The sequence below is a fragment of the Candoia aspera genome, chromosome 1 (assembly GCF_035149785.1).
Source record: "Candoia aspera isolate rCanAsp1 chromosome 1, rCanAsp1.hap2, whole genome shotgun sequence".
NCBI lineage: Eukaryota > Metazoa > Chordata > Lepidosauria > Squamata > Boidae > Candoia > Candoia aspera.
In genome coordinates this window covers 194,781,704-194,799,039 of record NC_086153.1, presented here as the reverse complement: position 1 = coordinate 194,799,039, position 17,336 = coordinate 194,781,704, and the positions used below count along the sequence as shown (strand labels likewise).

General features: G+C 39.1%; 1 protein-coding gene across 2 annotated transcripts in view; it reads right to left on the bottom strand.

Moving 5' to 3' along the window:
• The window catches only part of STK39 (serine/threonine kinase 39), a 381,542-nt gene that overhangs the window by 277,861 nt on the left and 86,345 nt on the right, over positions 1-17,336 (bottom strand). The window contains exons 11-15 of one of the 2 annotated variants that reach the window (XR_010068921.1): positions 12,274-12,396; positions 12,149-12,181; positions 11,214-11,276; positions 10,221-10,288; positions 9,611-9,930 (exon numbers count right to left, since the gene is read on the bottom strand). Coding sequence is in view for 1 of the 2 variants with exons in the window: in XM_063318226.1 (XP_063174296.1) it covers positions 10,221-10,288; positions 11,214-11,276; positions 12,149-12,181; positions 12,274-12,396 (287 nt within the window). In the remaining variant the exon portion in view is untranslated. The remainder of the gene's footprint in view (positions 1-9,610; positions 9,931-10,220; positions 10,289-11,213; positions 11,277-12,148; positions 12,182-12,273; positions 12,397-17,336) is intronic. The other variant, XM_063318226.1, reaches the window with a different exon arrangement.

Genomic DNA, 17,336 nt, shown 5'->3' with positions numbered 1-17,336 from the left:
CCTGTCGGTCGTCAACACCCCCAGCTCCCCCAGGGACGAGTCCGTCACCTCTAGAATATCATCCATCCATCTTGCCCTTGGTCGGCCCCTCTTCCTTTTGCCTTCCACTCTCCCTAGCATCAGCATCTTCTCCAGGGTGTCCTGTCTTCTCATTATGTGGCCAACGTATTTCAGTTTTGCCTTTAATATCACTCCCTCAAGTGAGCAGTCTGGCTTTATTTCCTGGAGGATGGACTGGTTTGATCTTCTTGCAGTCCAAGGCACTCTCAGAATTTTCCTCCAACAGTGTGTGTGTGTGTGTGTGTGTATTGAATATAGGAATTTATATAGTACCATTTTCCTGTCCTAGTTATTTTTATTTTGCTTTAGTTTTATTTTTCCTTCTTCAAAACGTTTCTAAAAAGTTATTTTAATTATGTAACCTGAAGAACTTTGAGTGTATTAGAAGCTCATAATAAATAACTGAAATTAAAAATGCAAAACAATAAAAATAAAATAATGAATAATAAATTTAACAGCAGCAAAATCCTAGCCTTGGAAATCATTCAGAAAGAGGAAAAATCAAGTAACAACTCAACTGGAAAATGAAAAATCAAAATGGCCTTTTATTGATTGATTTGCTACAATGAATAACTGAGCATGTATAATCTGTTAAATTTGAATTATTACTTTTTTCAAAGAAGGGGCAAGGAAAAGATCATTCAGTTTATCTAGTTAACTTTTCTGGAGTTGTTTTATTCATGAAGTAAACATCCAGGCCTTTTTTCCACTCCTGCCAATCCCCCAGAATTACGCCCCTATGGAGAAGTCCTTGAAAACAACTTACCAGAGTGCTCACAAGGATGAGTTACTGTCTGCTTTTGGTTACCTTGCATGTTCCTTGAAACCAAAGGACTTCCTAGAAAGCAGGGCTCCCCCTGATCAGGATATGAGAAGGGGTATCCAGGGAGAGAGGCCTAGCTTGAGGACCTTCAGGCTGGGCTAGGCAGTAACCTTCCCTATCTTGCGTATGCCTTCTTCCTTTTCAAAGGATCATTTTCACTGTATATAAATGAGAGTGACAGCGGCTAAAATTACTACCAGTTGGTTGGTTTGGAGGTTACAGGGGGGAAAAAAGGGAAGTTTCAAAAGCAAATGTATCCTGCTATAGATTTCATTGTAGCATCTGTTTGATTCAACTTGGATGACTTGGGCTACAATCTCACACACACACTTAATTCAGAATAAGCCTTTGCATTCATTAATGGGATCCTACATGCAAGTGCTCGGGACGAAAGCTGGGCAAATACCCTGAAGGTCAGAGTACATGGCCGCAGATTTAGTTTTTCCCAATACTGAAAACAGTAGTAAAGAAATGCAAACGTATTCTGCTATCATCTTTCGCTGTACAAAATGAAAGCATTTGGGGGTTGGTAGTGCCTGAAAAATCCTCAAAGCCTGCTGGAGTACAGATGGGTTTGGGACAAATGCATGAAGACACCCCTCACCAAAAATGTTGCCTTTATAGCATCTGAACATGTTCCTTGCCGTTTAATCGGTCCCATCTTCTAGCCCAGAGTTGTTTCAGAACAGAAGTGCTTGAACAAATGTATAATGTGACATATTTTATTGTTTGCTTTTTCCACCTCCAGGAAGAGAATCTTGTCTAGTTGCAGTTAACAATGGAACATATTCATTGTCCTTGTAACATGCAACTACTGCCTCACCACAAGCAGAAAGGAACACAGCAGCTGCTGAATCCTATCAAATTATACACAACGCAACAGACTTTCCCTGTGGATTAATTCTAAATTTCTGTGTGGGAACAGCGTTTACCATTTGAATTGTTATTATGCAAGGACTCTCAAGGAAAAGCAGTTGGGGAAAGAATGCATCATCTCAACAGACAGAACCACCAATTAAATGTAAACTTCTATTTGCAGTAGCTATGAATCTCTTCTTGTTAACAGTTTCACTCAGTTGGAAGCTTTTCTTGTACAGCTATGACTGAACCTATCAACAATGACAGCCACAGCACCTGAGGCAAATTTCTCCTGCCCAAAGAGTTTTCTAAGCTGCTGATGTAAAGATGCAGTTTTACATTTTTTTTTCTCATTTAGATCTGGCAGGGCAAATGAGGATGAAAAGGAGATGTATTTTAATTTAAATGCACACATAAACAAAATGTTTCCCATCTCCCTCACAAACAAAAATGTTGAGTCCTTTTGCCTTCCCCTGCACAGTATGCAATGATGTCTTTGCTGTTGTCACTAAGTGATCATCAGCCTCCAACGTATTCCATTACTGCTGCTGGTCAATATAGATGCCTGCTTGCTTTAGCTGGGCAATTGGCATGATCTTCGCCCCTTGGGTGTCCCTGCTGGGAATATATACTGTCGGTACACACTCCTGTCATTCTTTACTCATCCCTCCCAGGAACATTCCACCACCACAATGAGGTAATGTAGCAAGATTTGAGGGAGCATTGGGCTTAGGGTGTGCATACTTTTTCATATGCAAAATCCTCTTAAGTCAAAACATTTTGCACATCCCTCCTGTGGCTTACCCTTGTAAAACTGAGCGGAAGTCTAGCATCACATGCAACACAATATTTCACAGATCAATGACATCTCCACTGGACTAATATCACAGATCTCTAAGACCTATTCCTATAAAATACATTACTTTATACACTAACTGGCTACATTTATCTGGAACAAAGATACAAGATTAAGTCCTGAATTCTCCCTTTTTGCAGAAGCACATTTGATCCAGAGAAGGCTTCAGTCCTGGAAATTTATCTTCTTGATTTCCCCTTCTAGTTACAGACCCCTGTACCACCTTTCATATTATTCTAGAGATTCTACAACCCTTAGAAGCAGATTTGAGAAAGAGGGCAACAATAATTGTATCAAGAAGATATCCTGACCTTCTACCAATGGAAGACTCTCCATGAAATAAAGTGTTCTACTTAACCCATTAGAATCCAAGCTCTACTAGATAGATTCTGGGATGGGAATGACACCTGCATGTCACTGTGACTTTTAAAAAACCAATGAGAACAAAAATGGGCTCCCTATTTGGGCCCTAGAGAGCCAGTCTGGTGTAGTGGTTAAGGCATCAGGCTAGAAACTGGGAGACCACGAATTCTACTCCGTTAGGCATGAAGCCAGCTGGATGTCCTTGGGCCAGTCCCTCTTTCTCAGCCCTAGAAAGAAAACAATGGCAAACCACTTCTGAAAATATTTCCTCTACTTTAGTTTACCGAAACATTTGTGACAACCTTTTGCAAACTCATACTTATTCTTCATCATAATTAGACTCTTTTATCCATTTAGTGACTGTTCAATGGAAGGACAGATACTGAAGCTGAAGCTCAAATACTTTGGCCACCTAATGCGAAGAGAGGACTCACTGGAAAAGACCCTGATGCTGGGAAAGACTGAAGGCAAAAGGAGAAGGGGACGGCAGAGGATGAGATGGCTAGATAGCATCGCCGATGCAATGGACATGAATTTGAGTAAACTCCAGGAGACAGCAGAGGACAGGAAGGCCTGGCGTGCGATGGTCCATGGGGTCACAAAGGGTCAGACATGACTTAATGACTGAACAACAACGAAATCCATTTAGACTTTGGAGGAGATGGGATATGAGAACTCTAAATTTCTCTAAATTACTCACAATGATAGCTGTCCTCCATGATGGATGGTGGAAGATCACCTGTAGAAATTACAATGGCTTATTTAATTGTGCTAAGATTCCATAATGCTGGTTTTGACATCAAGTCCTACTACTTTTAAAAATGCTGAAATGTCATTTTAATCAGGTCACCCTAATTTGTTATAATGAGAAACATCATACCACTCCTTTAAGTGATTCCAAGATGTTATCAAGCTGTAGCATTTACAGATGATGACGACGATGCTTATTCAATACAGAACTCCTTGACCGCTCTGAAACAATTATATTAAAGTTTTAGATGCTCAGAAGAGTTTTTCTCCTCTGTAGAATGGAAGACGGGGGAATAAATAATTAGTCTTTTACCATTCTTTCAACTTCTATTTCAAAGCTACTATCATGAGTTCACTGTCTCTGTGGATAGTGATTTACTGATAGAGTGTCACAAAGTCAATTTTATTACATAATGTGTTATCATGGTAAGATTTAGGTTTTCCTCAGGGGATACCTTGATAAAAATGACGCAATATACCTAGAAAAAAGGAGGGGGAGTCTTTGTAGAAGTCAAAGGAGAATGCACTGAAAACAACTCCTTAAGATACTTGTGTTTTGCAAATTTAATGAGATCTGAAAGATGCAGTGTAAATACATGAAATAACATATGAATAGTTAATTATCACTCTACAATATTTCTTTGTTTCTGTGAAAGAGAATTATAATGTGTATTATTGCAAGGCTAGGCTGCTGTCAAAAACTGAATTTCAGGATTTGAGTTTGGATAATAATGACTTAGCTTAGTAAGTGTTAGGATGAAGATTCTTTGAAAGTATGAGCAAATCTGAGGAACTGTAATTACTATCAATGGGTAATATTAGGAGTGAGGGAGACTAATTTTTTCCTATCCACATTTTCCATTATTTTATATACCTCTATCATGCTTCTCCTCCTCCTGGAGAAGGTCTTATCTATGTGGTTGCCAAAAGCCGCGCTGACTTGATGGCACATAATCGATCATGGTTCTCCAAATCATGTTTCTCCACATCACCTCCATAAATACTATCCTGTTGGATCACACTAATTAGTCCCATAATCTACAGCATGCTGGCCCACACTGGATAGGTCCAGGAAGTTCACAAGCAGGACTTGAGGTGGACAACCTTCTTCCTCTTTGCTCCTCAGCAACTGACATTTCAGACACACTGACTTTGATTCGGGAAACTGATACAGGTAAACCACATAAAAATTGAGAGACTATGGCAGGATAAGTATAAAGTGGTAGCACTTTTCTCCATGCAGAAGGGATGATGGAAGTAAAGGCAAGACTGAAATCACTATTGTTACTTCTTACTGGTCTTAGTCTCAATTTGTGTTTGGGGCAAGTATATTTATTACTGAGACTTTACCAAGAACCACTGCAACCAAATGCCCCTTCTTTGAACAGCGAGACAGACTATGCAGTTTCAACACCACCTAGAATATTTCTTTTTAACAAATAGAAAATTAGCACAGATAAAACCCTTTCCTTGGAGCTCTGGTTCTAAATTTCACTGGAGAAGAATTGTTGCCCATCTTTCCCTCTAGAAGAAGAACGCACACATAGTTGTACACAAGCCCACAATTTGCAATCATAACGAACAGAATTCTAATAAAACTAAGTCTGTTTCCAGCACTGCTCGGAGTTTTACTATAGAGGGAGACTCTCTCAGTACGGTAACCCTATACATAAATTCTTCTGATGTTCTTAAAAACCAACCTTTCTGTTACTGCTACTTTACTTTTTAATTATTTATTTTTTTGCAGGAATCCCGTTGTTTAAATGTATTCAGTACTAGCTTGGTATACGGCTATCTAATCTATTCAGCGTCCTGGATTAACAGTTCCCCATCATTCCCACTACATTATCCATTGGTCACTTGCGAACACCATGACCGCCCCACACATACCTGCCATTTGTAGGTAAGTATCCTAGAATTATTATTTTTAATTGCTGAAAGCTTGTCATTTTGCATGAGATATCAGTGTTCCTGTTTCTCTCACAACTTTTTTTCCATTAAATAAATAAATTATTATCTATTCTCTTCTGAAGAATGCTCAGCAAATGCTGATGGTTTAGGATCAATTCAAGCTTTATCCAAAAGCCTAAGAATTGTCCATATATTGATGAAATTGTATTATTACTATTAGTAGTAGTTGTAGCAGTAGCAGTAGCAGCAGTAGTAGTATCCTTCTGCATCAGGAACTTCCTGCAGTAGCACAGCAGGTCACCAGTAATTCCCCAGGCCTCAGACTGAGCATCATTGTACTTGATGCCACAATTATGAATTGTATGCATGGTTTCACAGTATATATTCAAGCATCCTTTTGCCCGTTAATATATTATAAGCCAACCTGAACACTAAGGAAACATGGCTTATAGTAGTAAATAAACAACTAATGTTCTCAATCATCCCATTTGAGGTATTTCTTTGGCATCATTTTCACAACTGGTAACTAGCCTTAAGGATCAACATCACATTGAAAACAGCCCTGGAAATAAGGCAAGATGGCTTTTGTTATGTTCAAAAAAGGCTTGTATCAAACTCATATGAGCCTCTGGATCCTTGCTATCTCCTTTATCATTGCTCATTCCATGGCTTGGAGAGGAGAAATGTAACCATGGATGAGATTTCTAGCAAGCAGGGGCTGCTACCAATTTTTTGCCAGAGATGTAAAGAAATAACAAGGGCATAAGACCATGTTAGGTATGTGAGACCACAGCCTATGGGAGATGCACATCTATCGTGCAACAGAGCAGATTCCTGCCAAGCCTGAGGAAGACACCACAAGCTGGTATTAAGTAACATACAAGGACCAAATATGTGATATGGCATTGCATTAATCAAACCATTCCACCTATCCATCAATACATAGCAGCAGCATCTTTTTTCCTAAGCATTGTTAATGGATTTTATAAACCAGATACAAATGTTACACAAACCAGACAACTAAAAACATCTACAAGATTTTATACAGAATTAAAATAATAGTTCTCCTAAAGTGCTCAGCATAGATCAAAGTAGAAGATGAGCATATTTCTTGTAATCTAGGGCTGGCAACTTTTTTGGATCAGGGACTACACATTATATTATTATCTATTACAAACATAGATCCCCATCATGTTCTTCTGGGGTTCATCTTCTGGAGTAAGCAACATTATGCAAAGCGCAGAAAGAGAGGAAGGGATAGTAAACACAGAAAATAAAAGCAGGAGGTAAGGAAAAAAAAAAGGAAAATCTAATTCAATCTGGTTTACAGCCATTCCCTATAATTCTCCACACCTTTTTATCCTTACAAACCATCAGTGCTTCAACCATGACCACACACCAATTTATACACTGCCTTTTATTCTTTAAACTTCTAACCTTTCTTTTTGAGGAACTTACCAACTCCATCCAGCCATGACTCTCTCAGTCTTCTCTTCCTCTTAACTCATTTCTTCACATATTTGTTTTGAGATTTGATCCTTATTAGTTTTATGTCACCAAACCAATCAACATATTCTTTCACACTAATCACTAATTTTTGTATTCAGTTCACATTCATTTAGTACCCATTCATTCTTTATCCTCTTTTTTTACCACACACACATCTTACTCCATTTAACTTAACTTTCTCCTGATACACCAACACTCCCTTCCCTATAACAAAGGGAACAGAAGCGTACTCTTATTGAAAGCTGTTTTGCAGCCCCTGAGCTGCAGGAGGCTTTTTTGCCTTCTAGTCTTCTAACTTGGCAGGATGTGCCTGAGAAAGGGGAAGAATAAAACAACAAAATTGCAATCTGTTTTATCTTTCCTAACTTTTTCCATCATTATCAAATGAAGGAGTTTCAAGAGTATTTTGTGGTGAAATACACAGAGCTTTGGCTGCTACAAGAGAAATAACCAATTCTTCCTTTCATAAAGTACTAACATAAAATAAAGCCTTTGTCTTAGCATTTTCTGATGGGCTTGACTCACAGACCTTATACAGGACCACACTGCATACAAACTATGGAGAGATACAGTTGTAATCAAAATTATTTAACCCCCATTGCAAATCAGATTGATTGTCAAAATGTACAGACTTTCAGCTGTTTGCAATGAACAAATCAAACAAAAGCAATTGAAATAGCTCAACACAACAAATGTTTCAAGTGGTGTCCCCAAATTCAACTGAAGATGCAACTTACCATGACTTCTCCAGTCTCAAAATTATTCAACCCCTTCATGGCAAGCATCTTCAGTACTTAGTAGAGCACCCTTTTGCTGTTATGACCTGCTGCAAACGAGATGCATAGCCAGACACCAGCTTCTGGCAGCGTTCCTGAGGAATCTTAGTCCATTCCTCATGAGCAATGGCCTCCAGTTCAGTACTCTTCTTGGGTTTGCGTGCTGCAACTGCCTTCTTCAAATCCCACCAGAGATTTTCTATGGGGTTCAAGTCAGGTGACTGTGATGGCCACTGTAACATCTTCCAGGACTATTTCTGCATCTAAGCCTTAGTGGAATTTGAGGTATGCTTGGGATCATGGTCCTGTTGGAAGATCCAATGACACCCAAGCTTCAGCTTCCTTACAGATGGCATGACGTTTTCTCCTAGCATTTCCTGATACTTCAGTGAATCCATCTTGCTGTCCACACGCTGCAGGTTTCCAGTGCCAGGGAATGCAAAGCAGCCCCAGAGCATCACCGAGCCGCCACCACCATGCTTAACTGTAGGCAGAGTGTTCTTTTCAGCTTATGCTTCATTCTTCTTCCTCCAGACATACCACTGATCCATCAGGCTGAAAAGTTCCAGTTTTGTTTCATTGCTCCACAGAACAGAATCCCAAAATTTCTGTGGCTTATTTATATGATTTTGAGCATACTGGAGCCAACTTTTCTTGTGCTTTTGGGTCAGCAGTGGTGTACGTCTTGGAGTTCTGGCATGGAAACCTTCCGTGTTTAGTACGCCTTACTGTGCTCACTGAAACCTCAGTGCCTGTTGCCACCAAGTCTTGCTGCAGGTCTTTTGCAGTCACTCGAGGGTTTCTCTCCACCTGCCTTCTCAGAAATCTGGTTGCAGCCATTGACAGCTTCCTTTTTTGCCCCGTCCAGGTAGTGTAACCACTGTTCCTTCAACTTTGAACTTGCAAAGTATGCTTCCAATGGTGTCTCTAGGAACATTCAGTGCCTTCGCTATCTTTTTGTATCCTGTTCCTTGTTTGTGAAGGGCGATTATCTCTTCTCTTATCTTTTGGACCATTCTTTTGACTTAGCCATACTGTATCTCTAACATGCCGTCAAATGACACTCAACAGACCCCTAGCCACTTCAGGTATTTCATGTGTTCCAGCTCAAGCACACCTGGTACAACAATGAAGCCCTTGATTAGTTGCATCAGGTGTGCTTGAGACAACACCTGTTTTGCATACTGTATGTGTGCTGTTGTGACGGATTCTATTCAGGGGGTTGAATAATTTTGAGACTGGAGAAGTCATGGTAAGTTGCATCTTCAGTTGAATTTGGGGACACCACTTGAAACATTCATTGTGTTGAGCTATTTCAATTGCTTTTGTTTGATTTGTTCATTGCAAAGAGCTGAAAGTCTGTACATTTTGACAATCAACCTGATTTGCAATGGGGGTTGAATAATTTCAATTACAACTGTATGTAATTTTTTTTTTTAAATGACGGCCAGCGGCCAATTCTTCCCTCTGTGAAGCCGACACTACCACATAGGTCCAACCACACATCATTTCCCAGGCAGCCAGGAGGAACATGAATTTAATAAACAGATGGTTGGGTTAGCATTCCTGAGAGAAAATGGGGAATATACTCCTTTGCAATGAATAAAGATACAAATCAGTTTTGAAGATGTTTTAATTTTCCAAGTTATTTTAGATAAATTGGAAGAAAATTAGAAACTAGGTTAGGATTACACACACATGCACACATTTTAAACCGAAGAAAATTAATTAGCTCTCCATAACATTTGGTTGTTAAGAATCAAACTCATTTTCTTAAAATGGAAATCAACTTCTGTCTCCTTCCAAACAACCATGAAGCCTGATAACCATATCTGCATCTTTTCTAAAATGGTAAAGTACTTGGAAAATATATCAGTTATTCCCCCTACAACCTCCCGCCACAGCTAATCAAACCTGCCCAATAAAAATGCTTTGAACAGGCAAGTTATAATGTAACCATGGCTTATTTCTGTTATAGGTTGACCACTGAAGTGTGAAAGAAGCTCATTAAAATCTCTGTGATCCTGAAATGGAAGGAAAAAGGAAAGAAGAAGAAAATGCTTAATGAAGAGTACCTTTAGCCTAAAGCGCTTTTCATTTTCAGTATTTCACTCCTCCATTTTTAATTTTTTAAAGCAATTGAAACAGAGCAATTAGCTGTGGGAACACCATCCATATTGGTCATACTGGGAGGCTGACCATGTTAACGTTTCTCCTATTAGTATTACGAGAATTTCATGAAGAGAATCATGCATAAACAGACTTGACTAGGCCAAAAAAGGAAATGAAGGTAAAGAGGCAGAGCTCTTCTTACCTTAGTCGTAAAACAAGATTCACAGCACATGGAACAGCGCTATATTCATTTGTAACAGCAGATCGTGTCTTAATGAAAAAGAGGGAAGGGAATACATCTTTTTAAACTGCCATATTAGAAGCTGGGATAGCTTCAATTCTTTAAGGTAATAATTATCCAGTTTGACTTAGAAGTCATCACTAATCTTAAATTGCAGGTCAGATATTAAAAGTGGCACAGATTACAGTAAGGTGGCAAAGGGGAAAAGCAATATAAGTCTATTCCCCTGATTAATCTGATAAATGTATGGTCTTAAAACAAAAGCCCTTAGAATTCTAAACACTTTCCCAGCTTAACAGGCTGGGGTGCTACTATCAAAATCTCCTGTTGATTTAACAGAGCAGTACATTTTAAGAGAATCCCGGCAGTGATTACTGTTTGCATCTTCATTGCCAAAAACGTAAGATTAAGCAGCTGGAAAGTAGCCACAGCCTTTAGTGACAATTAAGACATTCACACATAATATACACAAAACTCGTTACACTCCATCCTCCCCCCCAATCACCATGGGAACAGTCAACTTTGCATGACTACTACATAGTTTCCTCAACCCATAGGCATTAAAGATACTGGGTTGACACATCACGCTATGCCATAGTGTCTACTCAGATCGCACAATCTGAGCGCAAAGGTAGCTTTAGCTTAGTCTATGGTGTGGATTCAGCCATTACGATTGGTCATCAATGAGCACTGCATGAACCAGATCACCACGGCCTGTTGAATAAGCCATGGGCAAAGCAACCCATGTCTTAGTGTGATTTGAGAACGCAGCCAATCTGTAAACTAAGTTGTAACATAGTGAATCTGTAATCGATGACCAACTGGGGTTGCAAGGCAGCTATTACACGGCCACTTCATTCAACACCAAAGTCTGTGTCTACTCAGATCACACAGTTTGAGTGCAAACCACCTCTCAAATCTGTGCACAATAAGAAATGTTAACAGTAACAGTACCTGAGAACCTTTTATAGACAGGTTCTGTATTTGGTCAGGGATATTGCTGGAATACATGGAAATCTGTTAAAAAGAGTTTAAATCTTTAGAAGATGGCACAACATACGTTACTTAAAAAATCCACAATGCAAAATAATAAGAACCAGGAATAAAAAAAAATAGCAAGCAGGATTTCAAGCAGGATTTGATGCTGTATTTCCATTAAATACAGCCTTTTAATCTTGCATAAACTTGTGAGAATGGAAGTCTTCTGTGTCACCTAAAATTCTGCCTACTCTCAAACCCCGCTGTGCAGATTAAGTGAGCACAGAAAGAACAAAAGGGGAAAGAAACATTAAGTCTTTATTCATTTATCGTAACACTTCAAATCAACTCAAGAGAGCAAGTTCTCTGGATGAAGTACAAAGTTATAGAGAACACTAAAAGTCCCTCTGGGGGGAGGAGATAGGCAGTGACAAATTAGATAGATAGACAGACAGACAGACAGACAGACAGACGATAGATAAAATTAATAAATTCTGAATTGCTAAAAAAAAGCCAACTGCTAAATATTGGCTTTACAATTCAAGTTTAACAACAGAATATAAACTTACACATATGGGGTTATTTAAAAGTGGCATACAAAAACTAAATGCATACAACCTTATTAAAAACTAATACTGTAACATTATACATCAATGAATTGCACCTCAGATTCTAGTCATTACTCAAAAAAATTACTGAAAAGCAGTGTAGGTTTTTTTTTTAAATTGAAATCTACATCTTGTGTAAAACATAAAAAACAAAAACAAAACCAGACCTTGAACTTCAAATTGTAAAATATTATCGAAAATCACCATTTTAATATTCACATCTCCATGTAGATATACACAGAGATAGAGAAATAAACACACACTCCTACTCAAAAAGGGAAAGAAGTAAATCTAGCCATTTACCTCTGCATCTTCCTCTTCTTTTACTCTTCGTGACTACAAGGCAAGCATCATAATTAACTAGTTGCCAGCTGAGTATCAAAATAATGAATGCTTACTTGAGTAACCACATGGTTTCCCAAAATTACCTTCTCTTGGGAAAAAGCGGCCTTGCCTTCTTCACTCTTCTCATCCATTTCATCATCACTCCATTCCCAGTCCCCATCTTCTGTCTTATGGAGATGTCCACTAGAACCTGGTACTCTTCTAACCTAACGAAAGGACAAAGACAAGATTGAAAAGCGCCACTTAGGAGTGATGATTAACCTACTGGTTTAGGATTGGGAAGACCTAGTTTCAAATACTCACTTAACTATGGAGCTCACTGGATGACCTGTGGCCAGTATCTACCTTTCCATCCAAGCGACCTCATAGGGTCATTGTGAGGATGAACTAACAATCTCTTTCTTCATCTGAACTGTCTTTGTTATTGCTTTGATAGCCCCATCAACAGCCAGCTATTTATGTTTATGTTTTATTTACATTTTAATATTTATATCAGATTGCTCTTATCTCCCAAAGCTCTATGAGACTTAGACAATTATTAAGTTAGACAGAATAAAGACTACATGCTGAAGTGGAATTTCACACCATTTTCTCCATCCTAATGTCTGGTCTTTAAAAGTACACATCAAGAAAAAATAAAAAGAATATCAGACTTTACTATCAGCAATTCAAGGGAAGCATATTTATGGAACTGATTACAATAGCAGATACCAAAGTGAAAATAACTATTTGGTTCATTACCTGGAAGTGGAAGGGGAGGCTCCCAAGACGCAGTATTGCTTAGTCTCTAACATACCTAGTGAGGATTTTGCCTGAACATGAGGATCACCGACGGCCACAATGATCCAAGTATTCTCTTACTCAGTTTGCTTTCTCAGAGCTGCATTAAGCTACAGCACTGGAAGATGAGAAGGGAAGAGGAGTGCCAAGGAATATTTTCTCTGTCTTTGAAGAAAGAGCCTAACTAAGATGAAGCAGACAATACTTGTTTTTCTAATGCAAGCTAATAGTGTTAAGATCACAGAGTAGTCAGTATCCAGGCTAATGTGGCTTTTTAATGACACCACTTTGTGAATGAGTGAGTAAAGTTTCTCAATACTTTCCATTTTCAAACTGCTCGACATCACATAAGAATCGGCAGTAGCCAGTAACGCAGCCCAAGTCTTTAAATCGGTGACTAATGTTGATGTGTTTACATTCACAAAAATATTTATTTATTTATCAAATTTTTATCACCGCCCATCTCCCCCTCAAGGAGGGACTCTGGGCAGTATGGAAAATGCGCTTTCTGAAATGACAGCTTTACCCAACTACTTTTTCCTTCTTAGACTGAAGTACATACCTGGAAACTCTATTTTCCCTCTGCTGTCTTTCTTAGCCAGCAGAAGCAAGCTGGTGCTAAATATTAGAATAGAAGACCGTTCTAAAGAATAATAGCCACTGGAAGAGGTGGAGGAAACTCGTAAACAACTATATAACGCTACTGGATCTCAGCCTCTGTCCTGAGGGGAAATTCTGGGAAAGAAAAATGTGTGGGAAAAGAAAGAAGAAGAACATTTAAAATCCTTCCACTCCTAAGTTGCTACATTCTCTCTTTCAGGAAAGGTGGGAACAGGTTCTTTAGTGGACACAGATGTGGATTATCTTAGAAACCAGGCTGCCCCAGTTCCACCCAGGCCCTTCCTCTGGATGCAGATAGGCAAGTTATCAAGTTTCACACGTGAGGCATTTTCCACAACTTAGTGTGCCTGCTGGTTCCAGGTACACAAAACAAAAATGGAAACCAAAGGGCTGCAAGCTATTCAGTTAATGTGAGAGATGGGAGTGAAGCTAATTTGCACCCTTGTACCCAGACTATATTGCTTCTTTAGAGCCTTCTGACACTCTTACCCACACAGAGAATCTTTTTGTAAGGCTTAAGTTTTTCAGTCTACTCAACTCGTTATACGCATCCTCAGCAACTTTACACTATGGAAAATTTCATCAGGAAAACAACATTTTGTTCAGACTGTGAGCCCTCATGGATGCTATTTAAAAAAAAATGGTTTATATGTGCAATTATGCAGTTAATGTATTTTCTTATGCCTTGCCCGTAATCTCTCCTTATCCCTTTTTTTTAAGCAGAGAATTCAGCCTGAAGTATTTCTAGCTGCCCTTATAATCACACAGCTATTACAACTTCTAGGCAGAAACAAAACTGCAAGCTGATTCTCTGTTTGCCTCCCCATTTCCACATACTCTACGCATTTGCATCTCAAGCAGATTTATTTTAAGTTACGGAAGACAGAAAAATACCATGAATGCAAGAAAATGATAAAACCTATTATCAGTGTTTTGACCTTTCCAGTCCAATCTGCACTTGAAGAGGAGCTGCGTATGAACGTATAAGGTAAATTTATTCACGTTTAAAAGGGTATCTAGGCAATATACTGCTGAGTGGACAAATGGATGGTGGTCATGCAGTCTAACGCAATATAGTCTACGTTTAGCTTTAAAAGTCAATATGCCCCTCTCCATTTCTTTTTAATTTCCTATGTTATGACTCAGGTCCCTTCATTTTTAAAAAAATGAGAGAGAGAAAGAGAAGCATCATCCCCCTTGACAGAGCTTCTCAGAACTCTTAAGATAACTAGGATCACTCCTCAGTAAGAGGAGAGGTTCTCCTCCACAAATAAATTAACTCAAATCTCCACCGAAGACCCATTGATAAACTTGGGGCAGAGACAAAAAATAAACTGTGCTAGCAGCAGCCAACAGTATGAGCTCCAAAACTGTGAGAAGCATTCATGAAAAGAGCTATTCAAAACATAGCCAAGTGGAAACAGGACGCCCCGAGCCTTCAGAATTATGATCTAGACCAGCCTTTCTTAAACTTTGGACCCTGGAGGAGGAACCCTTGAAATATTTGTCAGGCCTCAGGGAGCCCCTGCACATTCAGGCTCAAATGTAGACCAGAACTTACAAAATTATTACATTTGTTTCATGGGTAGGCCTGTATATATGCACTAACAGTGTTCTTAAACTAAAAGTAAAGAATGAAACTTACTTCTTTAATGTGAATTTGTCCAAATTTAAAATAATTTCTTTAAATAAATCGTGGTCTCCCAGGGCACCCCTAGTGACCTCTCGCGGAACCCTGGGGTTCCATGGAACCCTGGTTGCGAAACCCTGTTTTGGGGGAAAGTCCATCCTGCCTTTAAAAATAAGTCCCAGGTTCCTAACAAAAAGTTAAGCCCTTGCATAAAATTAATATTCCAGAAAGCATGGCCATTTGATGGCATCAGACTTGGGAAACTTGTGCCTATCTGCCTACATTACCTAGAGTAAAACACTGTGCTAAGCCGTACTATGGTTTGCTTTGTTTTGACTTAGCCGCTACAGTTTGTAAACCATAATTCGAGATTTAATGTTATAGGTAAACCAACAATTATGATTTGCTCAACAAATCATGGTTAAAAATGAACTTGCCCTTAAGTTCTTAATCCGCACTAACCCTTATTCTCCTTTCTCTCTGAAAGCTTGGTATGTCTTCATTTTATGCATGAAGGCAGAACTGGGTGAAAATGTTTGTAAGGGTAGATGAAGAGGAGAACAAGGCACACAAATGGAATTGTAATTACAAGGAAAAACATGGCAAAATATTATCACTGCCCTAATTTTTACTACAGCGTAAGTGGATACAGTATGTACCACATGCAGACCCTGCCTGCATCTTTATGGCTCCTGAAGCACCCCAAAATTTCTGCATCGAAATATGAAAATATACCAGCAAAAGGTTTGGCCTTTTTAAAGCCAAGAATCTGAAAACAATGCGCCTATTCCCTTCAACTTTCCCAACACTCAATATTTTTTTAAACAGCTAAAAATTTCAATCCCATCATCAAGTGACTTTACCTCACCACCATCACTCCATTATGCCTTTTCCCATGACCATATGACCAGTCGCAGCATAATCCCGAGAAAAGACACGCTTGGTTTAAGGAGCTGTTGACAAGTGCTATGGGCTCGGTCACAAAAGCTTCAAAGCATCTTTTTCTCTTCAAATCTGGAGGGCTGCAGAGCCCTAGTGGGCAATGCACATACAGAGACAGGAATCACTGCTGCTTCACATTCCAAAGACAGAGGAAGTTTCTCTTTCAGACACGGTCTTTATAGGCAGCGCTTAATAGCTGCCTCTAAACCGCTGATCACACAGGAGTTCTCTATGATACAATAAAATGCTTCACCATACCACAGTAAGATTAAGTTGGCCTCTATACTCCTGCTACAGAGTGTGTCACATTAAGGCTTGACATTGCAGTGGTACAGTTTTAATCCAAGGAGCCTGGGATGTGGAAAATGCTCCCAGCAGGCCTGGACCTCTCGTCATTTCCTGAGAAAAAGGTTCACTAGCCTCGCCTTATTTTTCCTTCCTCAAACTAAAACCAATTTTTACTCCAGAACAAACCTCAACACTTAAAAGTCAGTCCCTTCCATACATACAAAGTGGAAGTGTGTATGCCGTCTTTAAAACTTATCTACTACTGATGCCCCAAAATACACCTTCCCAGAGGGGAGGTTTAGGTCAGCTCAACAAATGGAATCAAAAGCTGTTTCCTCTGTTGGTTGGTTTGGAAACTGATAAATGGTACACGTTCCTAGCCATTCTCTCTAAATTCATTTAGTTATATAAGTCAACCCATTTCTTTTAATCTACGCTTCTCTTATTGCTTGATGGTTACAAAACTTACCTTTGTATGCAATATAACCCATACTGCAAAATCATGGCATATTACACGTTCCAAATTGGTAAAAGATATTGCTGTTTACATAAACACAATTGCATTTTTAGAAATTAATTTTAGCAAAAGGCCACAAAGGGGCAGTCAGCTTCCCTCCTCCTATGGATATAACCATGGCGGGATTCACAAAAACAAGAATAACATGTTTAATTGAGAGACCTAAACAATGAAAGTTCAAATTTCTTCTAAGGTTGATACCATGGTGTGAAGGTTGCCTACCTACAAACCCCTTATACCAGATTGTCAATCCACATACCCATGAGAAAGGGATGCCTAGCTGCACATGGGGCGTGAGACCTCAGGCCCTCCTCCCTGGCTGGAGGTAGGAAAGGTTTGGTCATTTTATAACAAAGAGCAGAACTCAG